Source organism: Alternaria atra (assembly GCF_907166805.1).
Source record: "Alternaria atra isolate CS162 genome assembly, contig: 22, whole genome shotgun sequence".
Lineage (NCBI taxonomy): Eukaryota > Fungi > Ascomycota > Dothideomycetes > Pleosporales > Pleosporaceae > Alternaria > Alternaria atra.
In genome coordinates, this window is record NW_025091320.1 from 112654 (window position 1) to 136335 (window position 23682).

The 23682-nt window shown below is 51.8% G+C and overlaps 6 protein-coding genes across 6 annotated transcripts; 2 read left to right on the plus strand and 4 right to left on the minus strand.

Annotated features, from left to right (window-relative positions):
* Window positions 1-339: 339 nt before the first annotated feature.
* ALTATR162_LOCUS2799 (uncharacterized protein) lies at window positions 340-1302 on the minus strand (the record flags this gene model as incomplete). Its single annotated transcript, XM_043310405.1, has 1 exon — window positions 340-1302. One exon carries the CDS (start codon window positions 1300-1302, stop codon window positions 340-342), a length of 963 nt encoding a protein of 320 aa, XP_043166340.1.
* Window positions 1303-2342: 1040 nt separating this feature from the next.
* On the plus strand, window positions 2343-4651 carry ALTATR162_LOCUS2800 (uncharacterized protein; the record flags this gene model as incomplete). The annotated part of the gene is made up of 3 exons (XM_043310406.1): window positions 2343-2589; window positions 2650-3313; window positions 4441-4651. The coding sequence occupies 3 exons, from the start codon at window positions 2343-2345 to the stop codon at window positions 4649-4651; spliced, it is 1122 nt and encodes a 373-aa protein (XP_043166341.1).
* Window positions 4652-5066: 415 nt separating this feature from the next.
* Window positions 5067-6126, minus strand: ALTATR162_LOCUS2801 (uncharacterized protein; the record flags this gene model as incomplete). The annotated part of the gene is made up of 6 exons (XM_043310407.1): window positions 5067-5343; window positions 5418-5761; window positions 5856-5934; window positions 5988-6000; window positions 6055-6076; window positions 6124-6126. 6 exons carry the CDS (start codon window positions 6124-6126, stop codon window positions 5067-5069), a joined length of 738 nt encoding a protein of 245 aa, XP_043166342.1.
* Window positions 6127-8213: 2087 nt separating this feature from the next.
* On the plus strand, window positions 8214-10257 carry ALTATR162_LOCUS2802 (uncharacterized protein; the record flags this gene model as incomplete). The annotated part of the gene is made up of 2 exons (XM_043310408.1): window positions 8214-9345; window positions 9617-10257. The coding sequence occupies 2 exons, from the start codon at window positions 8214-8216 to the stop codon at window positions 10255-10257; spliced, it is 1773 nt and encodes a 590-aa protein (XP_043166343.1).
* Window positions 10258-11597: 1340 nt separating this feature from the next.
* On the minus strand, window positions 11598-19352 carry ALTATR162_LOCUS2803 (uncharacterized protein; the record flags this gene model as incomplete). Its single annotated transcript, XM_043310409.1, has 7 exons — window positions 11598-14349; window positions 14401-15192; window positions 17849-18092; window positions 18172-18958; window positions 19011-19107; window positions 19157-19193; window positions 19256-19352. 7 exons carry the CDS (start codon window positions 19350-19352, stop codon window positions 11598-11600), a joined length of 4806 nt encoding a protein of 1601 aa, XP_043166344.1.
* A 722-nt stretch (window positions 19353-20074) lies between these two features.
* Window positions 20075-21214, minus strand: ALTATR162_LOCUS2804 (uncharacterized protein; the record flags this gene model as incomplete). The annotated part of the gene is made up of 1 exon (XM_043310410.1): window positions 20075-21214. The coding sequence occupies one exon, from the start codon at window positions 21212-21214 to the stop codon at window positions 20075-20077; it is 1140 nt and encodes a 379-aa protein (XP_043166345.1).
* Window positions 21215-23682: the final 2468 nt, after the last annotated feature.

Here is a 23682-nt window from a genome sequence, read left to right on the forward strand (position 1 = left end):
CCTCAGGGCGTACCAGTTGCGGGCGTGTTAGTGGTCCGAGCTCTTTCCTCAAGATGAGACCATAGCCATCATAAGAGAAGAGGGAGCAGAGTCCGTGCCTAACGTGTAATCACCGAGATGTAGGACGTTGAGGACCAATTCAATACTCCGCCGCAGCTCTTCATACCATCTCCAGGCCTTGCCATAACGAGCGTAAGTTCAGTGGGCAAAACATGGAAAGGCTGCAAAGTCCCGGTTTCAATTCGTGCTTGGCCATAACCGACTTCGAGACTTCATAGACTGTAGAGTGAGCTTCGAAGCCATAGGGAATCGGGAGATGATAGATGCTTCAAAGCATAATCATGGGGTATCTTTCCTCTTTTCGCCTCCTTCGTTGTTCTTCCAGGTTCCAGCGTAATGATGGGTCACCAGTTGCGGCGGTAGGAGTGCCTCTTCCTCCGGTTTGTAATTGTTGGCAGACGCTGCGAACGAACGACCTGGCATCACCAAGACATCCCCAATCAGCTTCGGTCGCACTAGCTCCATCATATCGCGCGCGTCGATAGTTCTGTTGAGCATGTTTCCCAAGCTTGTGTATACACTGCGCGTCAAGCGGCGCGGACCCGTGAAGTCAACAACATCTCCCATGATGTCTAAATTGGCGCCCTCGACCGGAATGTTGTGCTCGGCTGTCTTTTCTCGCAACGTCTGGAGGATATCGTCGATGACCTGCATCATATGCGTCGATCGTGGTGCAGCCATTATAGTCCAGCTAGCGAACTGACGGACATATTGGCCCGGCCAGCCTTGATCAAACTCCCACCCCACTACGAGCGAAGCCTTGTCCTGGTATATGGCCGGCACCCATTCGTCAATCGATACACTTTCTTCGCACGAGACGTCTAGATCAGACCAGATTCCGCCTTGGTCCCAAAGCAATAGATAGCGAAGAAAGTCGGCTTTGTAGATGGGAACGGGTAGCGCGAGGTAGCTTTCGACGATGTCTGGGCGGGATTCTGCGAAGGTTTTGCGGACGTAATTGTCGCTGCTCTCGTCGGTTAAGAATTCTGCTTTGTACTCGGGATTATTCTTGATACAGCTGTCGGTCCAGTTTCGTGTGTCTTCTGAGAGACCGTTGGGGCCCAGCTTGTACCAAATAAGTTTGGGGATGCCACTACTCTGCGTGACAGCGGAAGCTCCCGGCGCACGGGCGATGAAGCGACCTTGAAGGGAAAAGAAATGATAGAACAACGCTATCATACATAGGGCGATTAATGAATGGTAATTGAAGATTTTGGGCAAATGCTTTGGTGGCGACAGCATGGTGGAGGCTTTAACGAGAGACTGGGAGGAAGGGAACGAGAGCGCAGAAATCACAAAGCGTTAACTTGTCCCTTCAGTCGCGAACTCAGCGAACGATTAACCCATATAAGATCGAAAGCCAAGTGCACCGCGGGACACCCGGTACCTGCCTCGTGCACCCTCGCTGCAACTCCTTTACTCGTTGATTGCGGCGCCTAATTGCTTACCCCCCTGTGACGCTAGGCAGCTTTTAGACGCAGGCGCGCATTTCACTGTTAGCGCCTGGCTCATGCATGTGCAAGCATGAGTTATCACGCGCAATAGCCAGGTATCACAGGTATCTGTGGGTCGCGGGTGACATCGACACGGCAGCACCCATTCCCAGGCAGACAAGTATCCAACAACCAGGGCTACTTTTAACAACACCCTCACCTACTGTATCTGTCCAATGAATTTTTGTTTCATGTAAACGCTTCCATTCCGCATTGGGAAAAAGGACTGTCCGCACACGCCCAAAATTGGGATCGGTTGAGGCTGCAATAGACGCAATTGTAACAGCTGTAAACGCTTCCATATCAGTCCTTCCAAAACTCCCGAAATCCCTCCGAACGACACCTGACTATGCAAGGGCTTGCCTTCGTCTGAGAACCAGAAAAAATCGAGATCGAAGGTCAGCGGCATCAGTATGAGCTGTTAGCAAGGCAGACTGTACAACCTCATATGTTTCAAATTGAGTTCAACGATCACTGCCTCCATCCTTTACCCTGATCCTTCGGCCAGCAAGGCGAGATGAGCATGAAGAAATCCTGTTCTAGTAAGCGCTTCCCTGGAAAGCGCTGCTGTGCCTCCCTCATGCGTCTCGGCGTGGCACCAAGCAGATTGTGTAAGGACTGAAGTATGTGAGCCCACACCAACCTCTTCCCACAGGGGCAGGGCCCGTATCATCATCCAGTACTCATTCCTTTTCGCGCGCTATTTATCATTTTGCCTTGCATCTGACTACTGCTGCTGCAATACCGACCCCATACTTGTTCAATTTTTGAAGACAATTCTCTTTCGCTATGGTTCGCCTAGCAGCATATGTCTTGGTCATCGGACTGGTTGCAGGCGTGTCTAGTCTCATGGAGTTCATCAACCCACCGCCTTTCGGAACTGTTGGCGACATGAGCAACAGTCCAAAATACGAGGTCGGTGATCTGGTCAATGTTGTCTGGACTCCAGGCGAAGAAGGAGGAGCTGTCTCGTTATGTCTTTACCAACAGAATGAAACAGACGGTGTATGGTTTGGAGATATGGAATACCTTACGCGTAAGACAGGCCTTCGTTCTTCCCAGTACTGCTCGGAAACAAACTGACTTTCGAAATCAGAGAACGCCTTGGATATCACAAGATACAACTGGCTTGTCGGAACGAGAAAGAATCTCACACTATCGAACCTGTTCTATCTCAGTGTGTTCCAAGAAGGCAAGGGTCCCTCAGATTCAAACAGCCACTACTTTTACATCGAGAAGAACACTGTCGAAGAGGCTGCCCCTCCTTCTTCTTCGTCTTCAGTGAGCTCCTCTACATCGAGGTCGAACGAGGCAACCACTCCAGCACCGACCTCAACACCAACAGGGACGAATACGTCAAGTGCCGAAACAAGCCCAGTCTCAGTGAGCGTTCCGACCAGCGATGCCACAAACACACCAAACCTCTCCAAGCAAGAGAATTCATCGGACGGCTTTCCCTTAGGCGCCAAAATCGGTCTTGGTGTAGGAATACCCGTTGCTCTTATCCTCGGGCTAGTGGCGGGTTGGCTACTGTTCCGTCGACACAAGAAGCGAGATGCAGTGGTACACGAACTCCCCGCTGTCCAGACCGAACAATACAAGTACTACAACAACGGGAGCTATTACGGTTCGAACATGTACGAAGCGCCGCCAAAGTCACCAGTGGAAGTTGGGCGGCAAACACCCGCGCAGGGCTTCAACACATGGGGAAGCGGGCCGCAGGAAAAACCTGTGGAGTCAGCTACGCCTGCGCTGACTCGGTACGAGATGTGAGCTGGCTCCTCCCGCGTACTTTACCTCCAGACAGCCGAACTCTGCTGAGGCTCTTTTCAAACTACAACTTTATGTAATGATACAATACTATTGAGAACGATTAAGCACCAGGGCTTAACCTACGGTGTACGGGGAAGTAACCAGCGAAGAGGTAATAGGTTGAGAAGCAAGGTGTATGACGTCTGAATATGAGGTGGAAAGGATACTGGAACTGTTCTTCTGTATAGAATGAAATGTCAAGATATTGAGGTTACGAAGTAGCACGTATACTTTGCCAGCTGTGTACTGGTCCATCATTTCGGCACTGACACATCAAAGAGCGGATGCGCAATCGCAGGCAACATGGTGGTTTTCTTTGCATAAAACAAAAATCGAAAACGTACCGTTCCATCGCAAGCATATTGCGGACCATACTCGAGGATCAAAAGTGAAAAGAAAGGATGAGACTCGAAGGTCTCAGAAAGCTGACATACCCACCCGCAAAATCCCGGCTCACCTGATTCGTCCATTTCCGCCTTGCCTTGCCAAGCCCAGCATTCCCGCGCTTTCTCTGCCAGCGATCTCACCAACAACGCAACCTCAGACCTCCACACCCGCGCCCATCGTAACCCCACGAAATCGCTCAAGATGTCTGTCTCATCCTTCGGCCACCATGGCAAGACGCCCGCTGCTGTCGTAAGTTTACTCGTCCAATTGAAGGCGATTGGAAGTTCTGGGGATGGTTATGGGTGATGACGAAACGGAGGCTAATATATGGTTGTAGAGCATGCGCAGCCCGTACAAGGCTTACAGGAGTCCTTTTGGTCCTCAGTATGTATTTTCCGATATTGTCATAGCACAATGGGTGTGTGAGGAGCGGTGGGCGGGTTGGGACGAGGTTCAGGATTGTTGAGGGAAGCTGTGGGAAGAGGAGGATATCCTGCGACGCATCCACGAAACGGCAATTCTAGGCAATGGAGAGCCACGCAAACCACCGATCATACACAAGGCGCATAAGAGGAGGAAGACCGCAACGCGCACCCGTACCTGCGCCACCTGCCGTCCACCTCTCATGACCCACACGATATATAGCAACTCTCGCAAGCTCAATCAGCTAACAAGCACCCTTCTACAGATACACCATCCCTAAGAACTACCACGGCCTCACCCTCAACCAAGCCGCCAAGTACGGTGTCCTCGCTGCCGGTTTCGGCGGTGTAGCGGGCTTCTTCGCCCTCTTCTTCTTCGCCGAAGTCCCCAAGGTGCGCGACGACATCATGAAGAAGATTCCCGTTCTGGACAAGTTCTTCACGCACGAGATACCGCCTGAGGATAACCCTTTCTGAGCTCTCCATGGAACGAAGGAGGCAATGACGGGAAGGGGGAAATGTATAATATGGGGACAATTGGCATTGCAAACCGGAAAATAGACCGCTTTTGTCTTTGTTTCATCATAGTGTTTCGGAAAGTGATGATGCTGTTCGTGATGCAGAGTTGAGGCGATGATTGTAGGCGGCGTGACGATGTTTGACACACCCAGCTTCTGACAAGTCAATCTTACCTCTGGCAAACACCGACTCAGATACCAAACTTTCCTCGCAAATTCACTCAGCCCGCACGAGAATTCGCCACTTATAGCTCCGAAACATATTTGGTCATTGCTTCATTTTCGCGTGACTTGAACACACCGTTCAAGATGCTATCATATGCCATCTACCACACGCTGTCGAGCTAGCCCTTCGTTCCAGTCTCAGTGGACATCTAGTTCGTAGGCAGCCTTCCAACAACCTCCGCCATCTCCTCATCAGTGTAAATCCTGAAACCCTTGTCCTTGGTCACACTCGCCAACTGTACATTCTTGCTATCCAGCTTCTCCTCCATGACCTGCTTGAGCGTCTTGAGCGTGAGCACCTCCGCCTCGGGGAGAGTAAGGGACTTGTGGAATTCGTTCTGGAGTTCGGCCTGCGCGCCCTCGGAGCCGGAACCGATGGCTTTGGCGTCGTAACGGTAGAATGTGCCGGATGGTTCGGCGTGGTAGCTGAAGTTGTTAGTTACTTAACCCCACATGCAGAGTGGAAAGATGGAGAAGGTTGGGAGGAGATGGTAACATACAGACTCGGACCATCCTCATCATAACCCGCAATCAACAGCGCAACACCAAACGGCCGACTCATGATGCTCTCCTCGCCCTCGGCACCCTCACCAAACCTCAGCGCCAAATCACATATCGCCTGCGTGCAGCTCTCGACTCGCAGTGGCTCAGCGTAGTTGAAAGCGTGGTTCTGGCTCTCGACACGCGCGTGCTCGATCATGCTGCGGGCATCGGCTTGCAGACCGGACATGGCACAGCCGATGTGGCGGTCGATTTCGACAATCTTCTCCACAGAGCTGGTTTCGAGGAGCGTCGAGGTGACGCGCTTTTCTACGCCGAGGATTACGCCTTCGCCTGTCGCTACCTGTCGTATTGTGAGTTGATTCGTTTTGCCGGGTTGGGGACACAGAAATGGTGGTGGGCCGTGGTTTGGGGAGGAGTATAGTAGCGAGACGTACACCTATTGCTGTTGAACCGAGCTTGATGGCTTCTAGTGAGTATTCGACTTGGAAGAGACGGCCTTCGGGCGAGAAGGTGCTGTGTGTTTGTGAGCGGGCGGTCTTGTCTTGGGAGGCGCGGGGTGGACGAACTTGATACCACGGTCTGGGAGGTTTAGTTAGTATGTGTTATCTTGTTTGTAGCTGCTAGAGAGCTTACCATATTCGCTTCGTGCTATGAACTGCTCATGTTAGTACAAGAGCTCCAGCGGGGTTCAATCAAGCGTACCATGGCGGCTGTTTATGCGGGGAGGTAGTGGAAAGTCGTAGGTGAGGTATTCGGGTAATGCTCAGGCGAGGTAGTCGAGAGCAGGGGTGAGGAGGCGGTGGTGAGGTGTTGCGGAGTTGTGCTGGCGACTTGGATGTTTCTCTAGCTAGAGCTTCAGGCAACATGAGCCGCGACATTACGCTAGAGCGCAATGCCAAGACCACCATCTGATAACTCAACTCCGCACTCATCACCATCAATTTTGTCCTCACAAGTAGCAAACTGATCTTACCGTATTATTGCAACAACGGTCAGGTCATATAAAGTTAGAATCGAGCTATCAAAGAATTCAATTTTTGGGATCCACGACTAGCTGAAATCGTCACCAGGTTCCAAGGTTTGCAAGACTGTTCCCCGATGATAAAGAGGGATAAACAACATTGGTTCTCATCGCGAGCGATATTACATGTGGCATATTTTGATGAAAAGCGGACATCATGATAGAAGTGGTAGTCTCATCAAAGTCGTCAGTTTGCTACCAAGCTCCGATTGCTGAAGAGTGGAATCGCTCTACATACTTATTACCCAAATGCTGTAGAGCATCGAATTGCGCCCTAGGTATCCGCGATGGTGCCTTCGTCAACGAACCTGTGTCACTGTCCCGCCTCACGAGACTCACACGATCAGCTTGTGGTAGTGGATTCCCGCCAATCTACGTTTCGACGCTGGATTGCATGATATTTGGTGACCAACCGTTGAGTTTGGCAAGGCCGTCTGTTAGGTTATTCTGCGTAATCTCAAGCAAGTCTCGGTAATGTCAGGTCCATACCGCTCATAAAGGCGAACGGGCCCTCCGCCCAGTACTATGCCCGTGGCTAGACTCCCAGCGGAACAAAGGGGCGTGCGGGAGGACCTCACAGCCACAATACCCACCCGTCATCTTCCAGAATTGCAGATGTCGCAAAGTGCTCCAAGTGCCTGTTCGATTGAACAAGCTTCCATCAAGATTCCAAACTCGTGGTAGGGGTAGAGCTTAGCGCAACCAAATCCTGACATTGGCGCATGTAGCGCCCGGTCAAAACGCCTTCCAAGGCACCAAACCGCTGGAGAAATCCTCCGCGTAAACTCTTCCATCTCCTCCTCCTCACCTGGGCATTCTCAACTTCACGCCGCTTTGTCAACTTGAATCTTTCGTCTCACGGGACATCCGCGGATCGCAAAGCCGATGATGCGCGTCATAGCTCGGATCAAATGTCCCTGGCGTCCGCACCGTTTCTCCTGAGTTCGGACCAGCACGCTATCCACGTCACCACATTCTGGAATCTCGGCCATGATGAACGATGCATACAATGCTGTCAATAATGAGCTCTCAAACATGGTAGTGCGCAACGTCAACTGATGGCACGAGGACATGTGTCGACTACAGACTCGCATGGGGGGTTGCACTCGTACCAATGAAGGAACTATTGATCAGTACAGCCACTCAGGTGTCTATGTATGTCGATAAATCTGCCTGTGCCATGTTGCACGCTCTTCACGAGATGTGCAGGTCATCTCCCGCAGTGGGGATGATGTCGACTGTGGGTTATTTTGATCCGGATACGACGTTATACCGGGGGCTTGACGTCGCTGCTAGGCTGTTGAGTATTGCTTCTCCACATGGGCCAATGATTAGCGAGGCTGGGGCAAAAGGATCGGTCCTTGTCTTGCCGCATCGGGCTTTCTAGAATGCTTGGAAAGCTTTTCCAATCGACATGGTGATGAGAGCAACAACAAACGATGGGATGTAAGCAGTGAACGGATGGGAGAAAAAAGGATGGTCGAGGTGCATGCCAAGATTGCTTGACTGAGATGCAGGGATGGAGATCATCGCCGGCATCCGCGTTCCTGCTTCTTCGAGATGGCACTAATTAGCTCTGACCGTGCGGCTAATGCACGTCCGATGGAAGGCCTACGACGGCAGCGACGTCTAGAAGCCGCAAGACGTCACTGGCAAATAAATACTTCGTTGCGTCCACCCTTCAACTTTTCTTGCCCACGCCTTTCTCTCTCACCCTTCTCAAGACTTCATTCTACACTTTTAATATAGTCTTCTTCCTAATACCACCATCATGCGCGTCTCCTCTACCATTCTCGCCACAGCAGGCCTTTTGACTTCGGCCAACGCTGCCATCAAGGGTTTCAACTACGGTGCCCAGTTCAACAACGACCAGGCCAAGACACTCGTTGACTTTGAATATGAATTCAACGCCGCCAAGCAGCTTCCTGGCACCGATGGATGGACCAGCGCCCGTCTGTACACCATGATTCAGCACGGCACCCAGAGCAACATCATCGAGGCTATCCAGGCTGCTATCAACACCAAGACCAACCTCCTACTCGGCATGTGGTGCTCAGCCGGTCAAGCCAACTTCAACAACGAGATTGCTGCTCTCAAGGCCGCCATCGCTCAGTATGGCACTGCCTTTACTGATCTCGTCGAGGGTATCTCCGTTGGTAGCGAGGACCTCTACCGTATCACCCCGACCGGTATCGAGAACAAGTCTGGCCCCGGTGCTCAGCCCCAGGAGCTCGTCAACTATATCAAGCAAACGCGTGATGCTATTCGCGGTACTCCTCTCGAGGGCAAGCCCATTGGCCACGTCGACACCTGGACTGTCTACACCAACGCTACCAACAACCCCGTCATTGAGGCCCTTGACTTCATTGGCATGGACGCCTACCCCTACTTCCAGACTACCATGAACAACAACGTCGGATCCGGCAGCCAGCTCTTCTTCGATGCTCTCCACCAGACCCAGGCCGCTGCCAAGGGCAAGCCCGTCTGGGTTACCGAGACAGGGTGGCCCGTTAGCGGCGAGACACTCAACCAGGGCGTTCCCAGTGCGGATAATGCCCGCATCTACTGGGAGGACGTTACCTGCCAGTTGATCAAGGACAACGTCAACCTCTACTACTACATCCTCCAGGATGTCCAGTACGGCAACCCCGTCCCCTCGTTCGGCATCAAGCCTGCGGGTGACCTCATGCAGGTGTCGCCTTTGTTCGACCTTTCATGCCCTGCTTCCAATGGCGGTGGCAGCACCACCCCGGCTCCTACCAAGCAGGTTTCCACTGATGGTACTTGCGGAACCCAGGGAGGTGCTACTTGCGCTGGCTCGGCATTCGGTAACTGCTGCTCGCAATACGGATGGTGCGGATCATCCACTGACCACTGCGGCACTGGTTGCAGCTCTGCCTTCGGTACATGCACTGTAAGCTAGTACCTTCCCATGCTCCTCTTGTCACCCATTCTGTCGTCGTTCCTGTATACTTTGTCTGTGCTCTTGTCTGTTTCTTGCAGTTGCCTCTGCTCCGTTCCCACCCATCACTGGGCTGCACGGACTAATGGCCATGGGAAGAAACTTTCGAGTAGCCGCAGCAGTGGTATTGGGATACCAACGCATATTGGGTCGTCGTGTAAGAGGGTTGAGGGATTCTCCACGCTAGACAGCCAGAAGCTAACATATTGCAGCGCAACTAAATGCCCCGACATCCCAGCCCACAATCGTCACCGTCCCAGTAATCAGCTTCGATCGACCGACCCCAACAGGTCAGAGTTCAGTCTGGATACTATCGCCCGTCTCACCTACTCCAATACATCTTGAAAGTCTTGAGAGTCTACCGCAATCTACCTTCACTCCGCTTCAGGAACCCTTCGAGTATCCGCATCAACTCATCCCTGTCGACAAGGCAGACCCGACCAAGGTTATCGGAAACGGATACACCGTCCAAATATCCCTTACCATCTCAACAGTCTTCGTCTACAATATCCGCCCTCAGTTTGCAGGCAAAACTTGCACGCTAGCTTTGCACATGCTGCCGCCCTTCCCCATGCCAGAAATGGCGCCTGTACATATTCGCTCCCCGGGCGGTATCAGCGTATCGCGCGTCACCAACCAGGTACCTGACACTGTGTTTGGGCAAAGCATCGGCAACTCTAGTCTTGTGGGTGTTGTACCGCTCATCGAACTGGACAGACAGTACAATGTTGCTAGCTTTCCTTGTGAGGCTGGTCAAAAGGTGGCTTATCAGGTGAATTCGTCTGGTGGATTAGAGGCGGATTGGTTCCAAATGACTTATCCGGCGCTCGGGTTGTTCATGATGGTTAAGTAGATTGGATGGGTGTTGTGGAACGGGATGTTAACTGTATTATTATGAAAAGTCCTAAAAACCTTTTAATGTAATTTTTGCACTTCGATGTATACTTCGCTTTGTCTTGCTATGTGATGACTTGATGAACATGACGGTGATGATTTGAAACAGCGCAAATGATTACGATGTACTACATGGCTACACGTGAATCCTCGACGTCCAGTCCATCCACGGCACGACCTTGTCCTCTCCCACCTCTTTTCATCACTTCCTCTCTGCCTTCGTCCATTCTATCTTTGTCTGATACTTCCATCGAGCTCTCGTTTTGCCACCTCCCTTCCCCCGCCTCTTCATTCCCATTACTTCGCTCTCTACTCGCCAAACTCTTCTTCCTGCCATGAGCTGCGAAAGAGAGCATCAACTCCATGACGACCACTGCGAGGAGCCAGCGTAGAGTTGGGTAGATGGTGTAACAGAGTTCCATCGGTTGTGTTTGGTGTATTCGACGTGTTCATGTTGTGTGTCCTTTACCTACCGACACCGCGTAGAAGGAGGATAACAGTAGTCGTGCTGAAACGTAGTGAGTTTGTCTCTTGCGCTAGAACGTATGTAGTTGGATTTGGTTCGTCCTTGTAAAACAATGGATATGGAGACGGAGAGTTCGATTTTGAGGTAGGTCAGGTCGATGGATGGGGCGAAATGTAGGCTCGTAGAGTACACTGTGCAGAGATAACATGTCGAAGTGGGGAATGGGTCTTTTTGCAGGTGTAGTTTTGTTGAAGAGGGGCGGAAATGTATTGGAAAAGTGGTGTGGGAAGCGGGGTCGGTAAGTAAGGGGTTTCCTTCCCTCCTCGCTCTCACCCCTCTTCCTGTCACTATCGTGTCCTTTTCGATGCCGCTCAATCTTCATATCTCGCGCTCTCGGTTCAGCATATCGCTTGTTAGAGTGACATGGCGGGTAAATAGCGCCGTCAGTCCCGCAGGGTATCCTGGTAAGCAACCTGGCGACTTCCCGCGCTTTGTGTGTGTATGTATACACGTCGGGAGGTCAGTAGCATGAAAGGGGGCCATTTCAAGCTTACCACTGAATCCGAGCCCAAATTTAAGATACCCTCGAGTTTGTTGATAGATTAGCTGTCCTTTACTGAAACCATTATCTGACCGCATGGGTTTAGGTTTCATGGTTATGGTAATCCCCAGCGAAATAAGCGAAATCATCAGCTTAAATTGCATGTAAGGTACCACCTTTCTTCCATCTCGAGCTCTACGGTAGAACTTAGTGTGCTTCATTCTGCTCAGGCTAGTAGGAAGAAAAATACATAGAAGAGATTTATGAAGAGCTAGGTGAATGATGAACAAGACTAGTTCGGGTGGTTGGCGTGATATCTTAGCAAGATGTTTCTCGTTCTCTCCCAGGGGTCGAGACCTGGCCTGACACGATGACTGACGTTGCTGTCGCTGCCAATATTACTATTGCTGTCGTTGCTGTCGTTGCTGTCGCTGCTGTCGCTACTGTCGTTCATGTCGCTGCTGTCGTTGCTGTCGCTGCCGTCGCTGCTGTCGCTATCAATCTCGCCTTCAATGTTACTATAGGGAATCATTGGAGTTGTTTTGATAGCGTATTGCAAGGCAGTAAGACCATGTATGTCCTCTTCACTTGCCCGAATGTCGATGACGTTGATAAGAAACTCTAGCAGCGTTTCAGTAAGAGAGCCGTTCATAACGGCACGGTGTAGTAGAGTCCTTCCATTATAGTCCTTCTTCACTAAATCGATACTGTAATCGCTGAGAACTTGCAGTATAGGTATCTCAAGTCCCCACGTCGTTGCGTACAAGTGCCCAAGGGTTTGCCTGTCATGGTCGATAGATGACGCGTTTCTGTTGGTCTTTAGAAGCAACAGTAAGATCTCTACATCAATTCTCATACGGGGAGTCTTGATGAACCTTGCCAAGGGGGAGATTCCAGAATCATCAAGCTCTGAGCCGTTCGCCCCGTGATCAAGTAGCCACTGCACCGACTCAATTTGTCCTTGAGAGCGCTTGAGGATATGATGGAGCACGTTTTGCCCACAATTGTCCCTCGATGCTATGAGCCTTAATGTCTTCGCCTCCTCGGTCTCGAGAATGGCCTTTATGGTCTCGAGGTTTCCGCTTTGAGCTGCGTAATGAAGTGCATTGAGGCCGTGTTTGTCAGCCAGTGCCACTTTCGCACCCATACTGAGCAGAAAATTAACTATTAGAAGATTACCAGCTTCACTGGCAAAGTGCAATGGATATTGTTGGCTCAAGTTGCCATACAATGGATCCGCTCCTTTGGATACTAATTTCTGGACCAATGTCGCACTTTCTGGTTCGCAGTAACAGAAGCAATGTAAAAGACTTTCACCTTTGTAATCCACTACTGTAAGAGAAGTACTAGGGTGTTCCAGTAATGCATCGAGCACAGCTTCGCGTGTACGAGAGCTTTCCGAGGTGGACCCATCGTCGTTTTTGTCAAAGCCTAAGACCCTGTGCAGGTTTGTAGACCCGCATTTTGTTTTCCAAGCAGATCCGTATCCTTCTTCTAAAACCCCGATTCGCAGCGCAAGATGTAGAGGAGTTTCGCCGGACTCGGAAATAGCATTGGGATCGGCGCCGTACTTGAGAAGGAACTTGGTCATTGTGACTTCACCAATCAAGGCTGCGAGATGTAGAGGAGTCATACCGGTTACTACAGACTCTGAAACTGGGAGCGCAGTATCCACTAGACTAGGGTACCATTCTTTGGCTCTCCGGGACCATACAGCGCGTCGACGAACCCTGATGTCAATCGGTACCCCTGCATCAATGAGTTGCTTTGCGATATCCTTGTGGCCAAATTTCACACAATAATGCAGTGGAGTCATGTTGTCAATGTCGATCGTGTCCAATGGAGCGCCATAGTGCTGCAACATATTCGCCAGCGAAGGCGAACAACATGCACTGTTGACAACATAATGCATGGCGCCTTTCAATCGTACATCTAGACCAACATTGGCACCTCTTGCTAGCAACAGTCTGACCGTGCTTTCGTGTCCGCCAGTATAAGCGGCCTGCAGTGCATCGTCGTAATATCCGCCCGGAATATTGACTGCAGCGCCAGCACTAAGCAACATGTTCACAACTTGCTCATATCCTCCAGCTGAAGCAGCCTGGAGTGCGTTCCCGAAGGGTCCTCCAGGGGCGTTGACCTCAGCGCCTGCGTTGAGGAGCAGCTTGACCACTGCCTCATGGCCTCCAGCTGAAGCCGCTTGTAGTGCATTGCCGTACTTTCCGCCTTGCGCGTTGACATCGGCGCCCTGATTTAACAGCAGCTTTGCGATCATATTCAAGCCTAGCAGTGCTCCGTAGTAGAGGGGTGCTGCTATGCCTTCTAAGTTGCCTGACTGTGATTCAAACCAATCACTTTCCGGGTCGTACAACTCGACCCAAGTGGGATATGCAGGGTTTTCTGTTGAAAACAGACTCAGCGCTAGCCGACTCATTTCTTCTACTTCCTCTCCTGTCTTTTGGAGATGGCTGCTCCAGAACTCTGCTGAGTATCGTGCGAGCGCAGAAACGTTAAGAAGTTCTTTGGCCACTGGGTGCTGGAACTGATTCAGGTACCCCAAAGAACCTTTGGTTATTGCTTTATGACATTCGACCTCCCGCATGCTGTACCGTTTTGCTGGTCCTTGCTTGATTCTATCTGATACAAGGTACTCCTGGACTGAGTAGTGTGCGAGAGTAATAATCCGTTTAGCAGGTATGAGGCACACTTTTTCTTCCTTCTCCATTGGAATAGTAACTAGACTGGAGCATATGTCCAGCGTATCTAGCGGGTCTATTAGCACTTCGTCACGATCGAATGCTGGTTCGCGTTCGACATCGATTGCAACGACTTCGGCAACTTCTTCGAAAGTGAGCGGCCTGGCAGAGAACGTCAACCATTGTAGGACTCGCATCGCGTATACACAATCCTCTTCGCTTATAGCGGTAAGAATGCGGTCGTACGTCTGGTCCAACGTTTGCGGCAAGCTAGCGAGCGACTTGCGCAGCATGGCCAGATTGCGGCACTTTGCTAATGCATCAATCTGACATACAACCCATCGGAACCTACACTGTTGTTAGCTGTAGTTTTGTGGAGAGCCGGAGCAGTACACGTACATCCCGCGAGCTCCACGCATTAGTGCTGTCTCGATCTCTTGTTTAATACCAACGTCGTTACTCCATTTTGCCAGAACCTTATCGTCACGCAGCCTTTGTCGAACGTATCGTAATATGTCTTCGTCCACTACGTCCCTCTGAAGACAGATACTGTCATCTTCTTCGACGTAACTCTCTAACGACCTTTCGATATCCCGCTCTTTCCGGCTAGTCATAAACAGATGTAAAATGTCAAGCTGCCACCCAACCATCGTTTCAAGCATGTTCATTAACTCCAGTCGCTGCTTGCACTCATCGAGCGCATCAAGAACTATATAGACATGCGTGAACTGTTGCATCACATGCGGTGCTACCTTTAGAAGTGCACGCAGTGATGGCTGTCTTTGTCCGTTTCCACAGGACGAGAACAACGCATCAACGCTCTCAGATATCATGATCGAACGCTGCAGGAACTGGCAGAGCAACGAGCGAAGCATCAGCTCTGGGTCTTGTTTCCGAGCATCGTTAAAGTCAAAGTAGAAGTACACCGTCACCTTGTGAGTGTTACCATCGCAGAGTTGCTGCAAATGCTCGATGACAGTAGAGCTCAGAATAGTCTTTCCGCAACCTGGGATTCCGTATAGCCATAGTCGCGATGCTACATTGTTCTCCCAGTTACTAAACTTTTCGCTTTCTAGTAGCCACATCCCAGTCTCAGCTTGTCGCTGCTTATGCGCGTTGTAGTAATTTGTGGACGGATCAGGCGCCGAAAGCCAGCTGCAGATCTTGCTAAGCCTCTCCTCTTGGCTTCCGCTGCGAGTCCTAGCATTGTTTACTAAGGCATCTGCAAAGTCCTCTGAAGCCTCCAGCACCTCCTTCCTCAGTCGCTTCAGTGCTCTCTCTCTGCCTTCGCCGTAGATTAGTGGTAGGTGGCATCCGAATATGCCTAACAAACAGTAGGCTCCATCTTCTTCTTTTGTCGTCTGGCGATTTTGGGCCCAAGAGAAACGCTCAGCAATGTCGAACTCTGACAAGTCGCTGCATGACAGAGCTTCGATGGGTATTTTTGTAACTTCATGTATGGTCTGCTTAAGCGACTCTTTGTCACCCAGCGGCGCTCCGTCTTTAGAAAAGAACTCAACGAAGCGCGGAGCTAGAAGCTCCTGGAGCGTCCAGCCTCGGCTGAACCACCTGCTCGCCCTGAACGCTGCCTCCCATCTTGAGGACGACTTGCCATCCCTCTCTGAGGACTTTCCCTCGACGTCTGCGAGAAATACGTAGCATTTAACTGCATTCTGATACCAGCGAAACATAGAGTTGATCGCTTCCGAAAGCTCCGTGTTATTTGCCTTGTCAATGCAGCAAGTGTCTACCCAGAAATATTCCAGACTGTCACGCTTCGCCTGTTGTGCGCAGAAGTGAATCTTGTTCCAACCCTCTTCCTTCTTTGCATCAATATCCTTCACACTGTCAAGGCTCTTCAAATCGTCAAAGACCACCTCTTGCTCACCCCAAGTGTGCGAGAGGATCGCATAAGGAGGAATTTCCTCGCTACGAATGAAGTCCTTCGTCCATCCGAGTTTCCCATCGCTAGTAGTGTATAGCAGCCGCATCGGATTGTGGATGTTCCTGTGTGTACGAGTGATGGAAGAAAGTCTTAGAGCCTCGAAGCAGAGTCAAGAGAAGCAATAACGTATGTGCGGCTCGCTCGTGCAGGGCGTAAAAACCGCAGCTATTGGGCTTGTTGCGAGCGCTGATAAAGGTTTGCGTAAGTTAGAAGAAAGGAAGGATGACCTGCGAGTGCTCACAGCAGTTCGATAAGTTAGGGGTATGAAGGATGGGCACCTGAAACTCGATCGCTAGGCCGGGTTGCCTCTTCAACACATATGGCATGAGGCGCAGCCCGCCTGCCTAGCCGGGCGAGGCTGACAACGCATAATCGCGAGACAAGAAGAGTGAGCACGTTCAGCTCAAATTGCTGCCTCGCTTTACTTCGCACTGGTAGCAAAATGCCACAGACGAAGAATGCTTTAAGCCTGAGGACGTGATCTGATGGCGCAGGATGTTCAATGTACAAGCCGTCGTTCACTACGGGAGCACATCACTATGTCCGTGCAGCATATCCGCGCTAGCTCACTATCAGGGGATTAATCTTGGCAGGCGCTCACATCTATGGATAGGTGCCTTCTGCCTTATAGAGATACAAGTTTTCCATCCATATCATTGTGTTCGCATAATGACACGCCAGTGACAGGGTACTCGACCACTATTTTCTCGCGGGTAGAATGCAACGCAGCGACGATCCAGGCATCATAACATTGAAAATCAATATCAAGCGAATGTACAGTGGGATCGAGTCCCTGATTGGTGCGTCCTTTTCCAGCTTCACGCTATGCAACACAGCTACATACCGTGAGAACGAGGTGATGGAGAAATACGCCTGCTTTGCGCTCGTCAACTATTGTGTTACTCAGCTAGCATTCACTACTGCTGTTGTGGTGACACGCACAGCTGTGTGCGCGCGAAGATATACTGTAATCCCCCTTCTCACCATCCCCACAGATGAGAGAGATCGGGGGACTAAGGTGAGGTCAGTCGCATTTTAGGATCTCTTTAGACATCGAGTCCAATTCTTCAATACGAATGTGGTTTTACCTACTGAACAGCGATGCACCTCCATTTTCTACGCCAGCACATTCCTCACACCAACACAATATCATCATTACCTCGCTTTCCCTTTCAACATACCACCATCATCCAGTGGTGCTGCGATAGAGGACCCACGAATAACAGGCCACTTACAATTATTTTGACGCAAACGACCCAAGCGATGCCAAACCCCCATACGAGTAAGAAGTATTGGGAACTCAGGTAGCATCAACATACCACCCACCTAAAGCATCTCAAGCAACACACTTGTCCAGCATCACCAAACATCTGTAACGAGGACAACGAAACACTATCAATGTGCAACATGTGCCATTTCATATCCATGCAGCAGCCTTCGCCTGTCTAATCACGACCACTCTATTGTCAAGCGGGGCGTGAAGGACCACACAAACAGCTTGACGGAGAAGAGGCTAATAGGCTCTGCTGAAAGACCTGGCATTGCTCATTTCCATCTCCATGGGAGTCGTACTGGTCCTCTCGCTTGACGTTTACATGTTTTGCGCGACCTTCCCCCTACACCGTGTTAATATAGCTAACAATCATCGCGAAATGCGAGTTGAGTTCAGTCAAAACTAGGAATCAACCATGATGTGATGCAATTGGATAATGTCCATAGGAAACAGACTAGTCTCTAGTTCTCGCGCTCGGAAAACACCTAAACTCCCAACCTGCCAGAAAGAAAACTCTTATGATATACGTTCAATACGATACCAACCTAAACAACAAAAAAAGAAACAACCCTAGTTCACGAAGCGCGCATCGCACGGCAAAGGTGACCAAGCAAACAACCCCAGCCTACGCGCCACCAGCCCGTCCCGTGGTAGTAGCCGAGGACGGCTGATCGTTGTTCCAAGTCAAATAAGTATGATCACCAAGTTTCCTCGGCTTGATCAAATGCGTAGCAAGGAACACAGCGCCCAACAAGATGCAGATACCGCCTACAACAAGATACGCAATACCCAGGAACGGGTTCTTGCCGCCCATGACGGTGCGCGTGGAGATGAGAATGGATTTGGTGCCGCTGTATTTGTCGACGGGGTAGCCTGGAACACATTACATGTTAGCATGAGTTTTAGCATTTAGCGGAAGCGGCGTGGGGGAGGAAGGGGTAATATGACGTACGGTCATAGATTTTGAGGCGGTAAGTCCCAGCACTCAGCTCATCGTTATCGTTGCGCTGATACAATTTACTAAATGTTGGCAGACCCGCCGTTCTCATCCAGACCTGGAACTGCTCCCAAGTATGTAGGTTGGGCAGGGAGCCGTTGTAGCGGCCATTGGGGTATTGTTCCTGCCAGTTTGGTGGTGGGATGACGTCTTCGGGCTTGTAATCTGTCTCGCCGTAGAGATCGCCTTCGTGGCTCCATGATGTGCCTTCGACGGTCATGGTGTAGTTCTGACCCTGAGCATCTGATCCACCGGCGGGATTGGCCAAGGTGAGGTTGGAAAAGGTATCGTTGAACATGGAGTTTGCGATGAGGCCGCAGGGATAGTATGGTAGACCGGTCTCGGGGTCATTGTCTAGGGGAGAGCAATCGCCCGAACTGAGATCGCTGGCACTGCGGGCGTGGCCTTTGAGTTGGTCAATATCTACCGACTTGACGTATCGGCGATGGTTTTGGTAGAAGTTGGTGAGTCGGTAGTAGAAAAGGATGGGTGGTTTGATGGCCTCTGGGATGGTGAAACTCAAGATGCAAACGTTTGTCTCTTGGACGACGCCAGACTCGAAGGTATAGTTCTCACGTCCCCAACCCCACATCGCCGCTGGGTCCTCCTTGGATCTGAACGTCGCTGAGACTCTGCTCGAGGGGATTGATTTGAGGGGGTTGTCGGCTGTGGGGTCGAAGTCGACGGGGACTTGGGGCGCGGTGGAGTTGCAGTTTGTGTAGTCGATGGAGATCTCCTGGACCTGGTTGGAGAGTCAGTCTGTCGCCTTGACGCATACCGTATAGCGTTCCTACCTGCGCGCTAGCATACAGAAGCAGCCCACCGATGGGCGCAAAGATGACTCCGACGATGAAGAAGAGAGGAAGGACGGTCTTGGGCGTTAAGATGGGTCTGTTGCGCGGTTAGTCGTAGTCGTAATCGTTTCTATGCTCCCACCTACTGCCATGCTTTCAAGCGCTGCTGCCTGAACGCAGTATCTATGATTCCATCAGCATTGCCCTTGTTTGCGCATCTCTGTACACGGCCATGCGAGGCTTACTCGGCGGCCTCCTGCTCTTCGTCTTCTTCGGCTCTTCGCGGCTTGGGTCCTGGCTGCTTATCGAGTCGGCAGGCTCGACCTGCTCTGTTCGCGACATGATGGTGGTTCCGCGCGACTCGGCGAGTCGATTGGTGAAGTGAATGTGCAGTCGGAGTCGTCACTTGGGTGAGAGATGGTGAGAAGGCGCGGGTTTGAGGTCGGCCAAGCCGTTGTCCTAAATTAGTGACAGAGCGGCCGCGCCACGCCTGCACGCCTGCGGAGCTTACAAGTCCCCGCTTCCGGGACCCTGAACTATGTGACGGACAGATCACGGACTCGAATCGTCATTACGGACTTGCAGCCCATTACCTGATGAGTTATTCCATTTCACGCCGACGTCCGAGTAGTCACGTAGGATCCATTGCGCAGAGTCATCTCGAATAATGCTAACATAGTTGTATTCTGGTCTATACTACCAAATCATAAGAAAGCCTGCATTTGCGGCGACAATGTCCATACGGGACTACATCCATTGGTGTGAGCTGAGGGGTATCGCATGCCGTAAGATAAAAAGAAAAGTCGAGAAACCCAGAAACGCCATCAGGGAGGACAAGCAGTGCCCAGTCCCAAACGCCTATCCATGCCAACAGTAGTGCCAATAATCAATAATAACGCCCTTCGTAAATCATGCAGAGGAAGATAACTGTCCCTCTGTGTGTTCATATCAGTCTTACCCAAAGAGAACGGACCCATTCCGTTGAGTCGCGAGATGCGATGAGCAAATTGATGCATCGAACTGGAAACTAGTAAAAATGACGATGAAAATAAAAGGCTTTGCGTTCAGAGATACTGGCGGAAGTAGTCTGGATTGAACCAGCCTACGCGGTCATACGACTGCCACAACTTGCTAGCCTTGTTGACGTCAATCTTGCAAGCCTGTTGAGCATCCGTCTTGCGGAATTCCTTGCCGATCTTGAGTGCTTCGATGCGAGCCTGGAAGATACGTCGTTTGCTGGTGAGATAGGTGGCGCAGTTGAGGCGGAGTGTGCCGGCGAGGTTCAACTCAGCCTCGTGCAACAGGTCGCGATCGGGATCGTCAGCGAGCGACAACGCTTGCCCTTTCCATTCAGCCTTGAGGACCTTGTTATTGCCCTTGGGCAGTGTGTCTAGGGGTGGCGAGTAGTCTGGGATCGCATTGTAGTCGGAGTCGTCACGGTTAGTGACTGGCCGAGTAGGTTTGGGAGAGGCCGACTTTGGTGTGGTGTCGAATGAGTCGTGAATCTGAGTAACAGGCGTGCGCTTAGCCTTGGGTGCGCGAGGAGTGCGAGGGGGCAGCCGTGCGACAGCGACCTTGGGCTGGCGGGGTCTTGACGATGGGGCAGGAGCGAGCTTCTTCAAAGGTGATCGCTTTTGCACACCGGTTGGCCGCCCGTAGTAGTCGTCGAAGCGTCGCTCCTGAGCCCACCATTTCCGCGGGTCCTTGGTGGCCAACGCGAAGACGTTGGAGCGGAATGTGATGGCCAGTTCGTAGTCGGCGCGACTCGGCTTGCTCTCTAGCTGTGCGTAGTCTGACGAGTTCATGTGCGCGGTGATGGCATCTTGCGAGGCTGACTCGGGCAACTCTTCGGGGAACAGCGGCATGTGGGCGATGGGAGCCGCTGCATCCACCGAAACGAACAGCTGGGGATCGCGTGTGCATTGTTCGTCCCCGCTCTCCATGTTCTCCTTCTGTGCCTGTGTATCGTATGGCGAGATTGGTGGAGAGGCGTAGGCGATGCGGTGTGCGGCTGCTGCCTGGAGGGTCATGTCGGGGATGGCGGATTTGGAAGCTTCTGAATTGAACGAGGAAAAGGGCGATTGAATAAATGTAGGCGGAATTGATGTGCCAAACGACTCTGATCGCTTCATCTCAGGGGGCGAGAGGAGGGAGGAAACGGTGAGTCGATTGCTCGGAGGCGTCTTATAGGACGAGTTTGCCATTGCGTAGTGTGTGTGAAGTTTGTCCTTGGTAAAAGCGTAGCGTCGCGGCGGTAGCGATATTTGAATACTTGGGTATGTCCAGGCAGCCGTATGGAAATGCTGCGTTGGCGATGCGATCAATGGTGGAGGTTTGGATCAATGGTAGAGAGGTGTGAGTGGAAGTTATGGCAGCCTTGGTTGAGTAAACGGCTTCGCCACAGTTATATCGTCAGGTGCGACCAGGCGCAAACGTGACCATGGAACCCGGCAGAATGGTCCGACCGACTGCTTAGACCAGGCTTGTAAGTGATCGATTAGTAACGCAGTCGAAGAATTGGCAGTGCGGAGATAGGACGAAGTTGAAATGGATGGTAGGTTAGTCGTCCCGAAACAGACGGGGTGGGCGGCGGAGTTATAAGAAGCACCACCAAAGCTCGTCAGGGTTTCAGCAGGCTACAGGATTGCGAACAAGGCCAGTGTGACTTTCCCTTTGAGACACTGCGGCCCATGTGCTAGCGAACCAGACAAAGAGGGTGTGCGGTTGGCGCGTGCCAGGCTCTCCTCCTCGCCAGGCCAGGCATCATCCATATGAGGAGCGCCCGTTGCGCGCGGCCGGCAGCTGACGAATGCGGGCGGCCAAGAAGTGAATAGAAGAAAGACGAAGGGGGCTCCAATTAGAGCGGCCAATTGCAAAGCGACGCGTGAGGCGGAGCTTGTGCGGGCATGGAGCGAGCAATGGGCTCGTCGCAGTCAGAGTTGAGTCACTGTACAGCTGCTGAGCAATTACTTGTCGCTTCGTCTATGCAAACCCGGCTAGCCCGCCATCGGGGCCGAACCACCGTCCAGTGCATCCAATGCATCCCCAACATTTGCATTGCCTGGTCACTCGTATGGTATACACGTTTCCTGCTCCCATTGCGCCCTCTCGGTGTCGAATGAGTCCTGCGCGAATGGTCATCTCGTCATTGGGTACCCAATTCCCAGCCAACGTGTCACAGCAGCGCCCAATGGCAACGCCAGCCTGCCTAAACCCCATTTCCACTCTACACATCGCTTCCGGTGGAGAGTCACCGCTTCCGTCATCTTCGCCTCGTACGCTATTGCGCAGTCTGACCGCCGTCAATAATGCAAACATGACCATTCCGCATGCTCCACATTCTAGCAATTGACCCATCATGACGGACATTATCGACGGAGCATCAGGCGCCAATCGACGCTGTGCTGGACCCTGCGCTCGGCCTGCGCTTGACCTGCCAGAGAGCCCAATTCACTGCAACTGCCTTTCAAGGCCAGTGGCGGACTAATCCAGTGTTTTCGGTAACCGCCGCTGACGGAGAGGGGGGGTCAGATCCATGCAGATGCACTTGCTCACCGAGTTCTGTGGAACGGCGGTGCCCGTTCATGGTCTTGTGACATGGACTCTATCAAGCGGCTGTAGTTCAACGCCACTGGCGTGGAGCTGCACAATTGCACCAGTGCCGACCAGAAGGTTCACTCAGGGCACGCCAATGTCTCGCAGCGGGTAACAGGCGATGTCTGCATTGTTAGTTCCACTGCGGTACGTTCCCGCCATTTGTTATCGATTACCATCTCGCTCTTGCATGTGAAAGTCCCCGAGCTCAGCAGGACAATCGTCTAGGCCATGTACATGCTCATCTGAACACCTCGCACACACTCCGCACACAGTAGCTCACGGGACAATCAGTCCACACACCATCTTCTGGTTCGTCAAGGTCATCCTTCAGAAACCCTGGCGTCTCTTATCGTCGTTATCGTGCTGTGGGGGAGGGGTCCAAACATACCCCTCAACCTCCTTTATATTCTGCCCGCCCGGCGCTGTTACCGCCGGATTTGACATCTGACCTCACCCGCCTGATGCCGTTTCTTGTCATGACAGCCATCTCACTCATGTCAATGTCCAAGGATATCACCTCCGCCATACCCCTCACCTCTATAGTTCCGCCGGACAACTGCGCGGCCCAGACCGATGCCGAGTAGGTTCCGCAGGCAAAAGCAAATCGACGACTGACTCAATATACTTTGACCTGGCCATCATGGCGCGGTTTAACATTGCAATCGACAGCCTTCAATAGCAAGTCAATCGAAGTCTGTCTAGAAGGCCTGGCCATGTGCGCCTCTGCGCCGTGCGGGTAGATCTGCGCATCCCAGGGCTGCCCACCAAATCTGGTCAGCCGATAGGACAATGCGAGCAGATGACTTGCCCTGCTTGCTGCCCCATCTTCGCAAGTTCCCACTACGCCAGCAGGGCACCAGTCCCTGCATCTGCCATGTTGCCATTCCACATTCAATATTAGGGGGGTGCTGCAGGACCTTGTTTCATGGAATGCATGGTTCTGGCAAAAGCAGATGTTGCGTGGTCCTTTCATTACCACGTCGTTCAATGGCGTCATTGGCATATGCATGTGCCTGCAGCCTGAATCACTTGCTGACAGTCCCCAAAGGCAGTCTATTTCTGGCAGGGTTCGCAT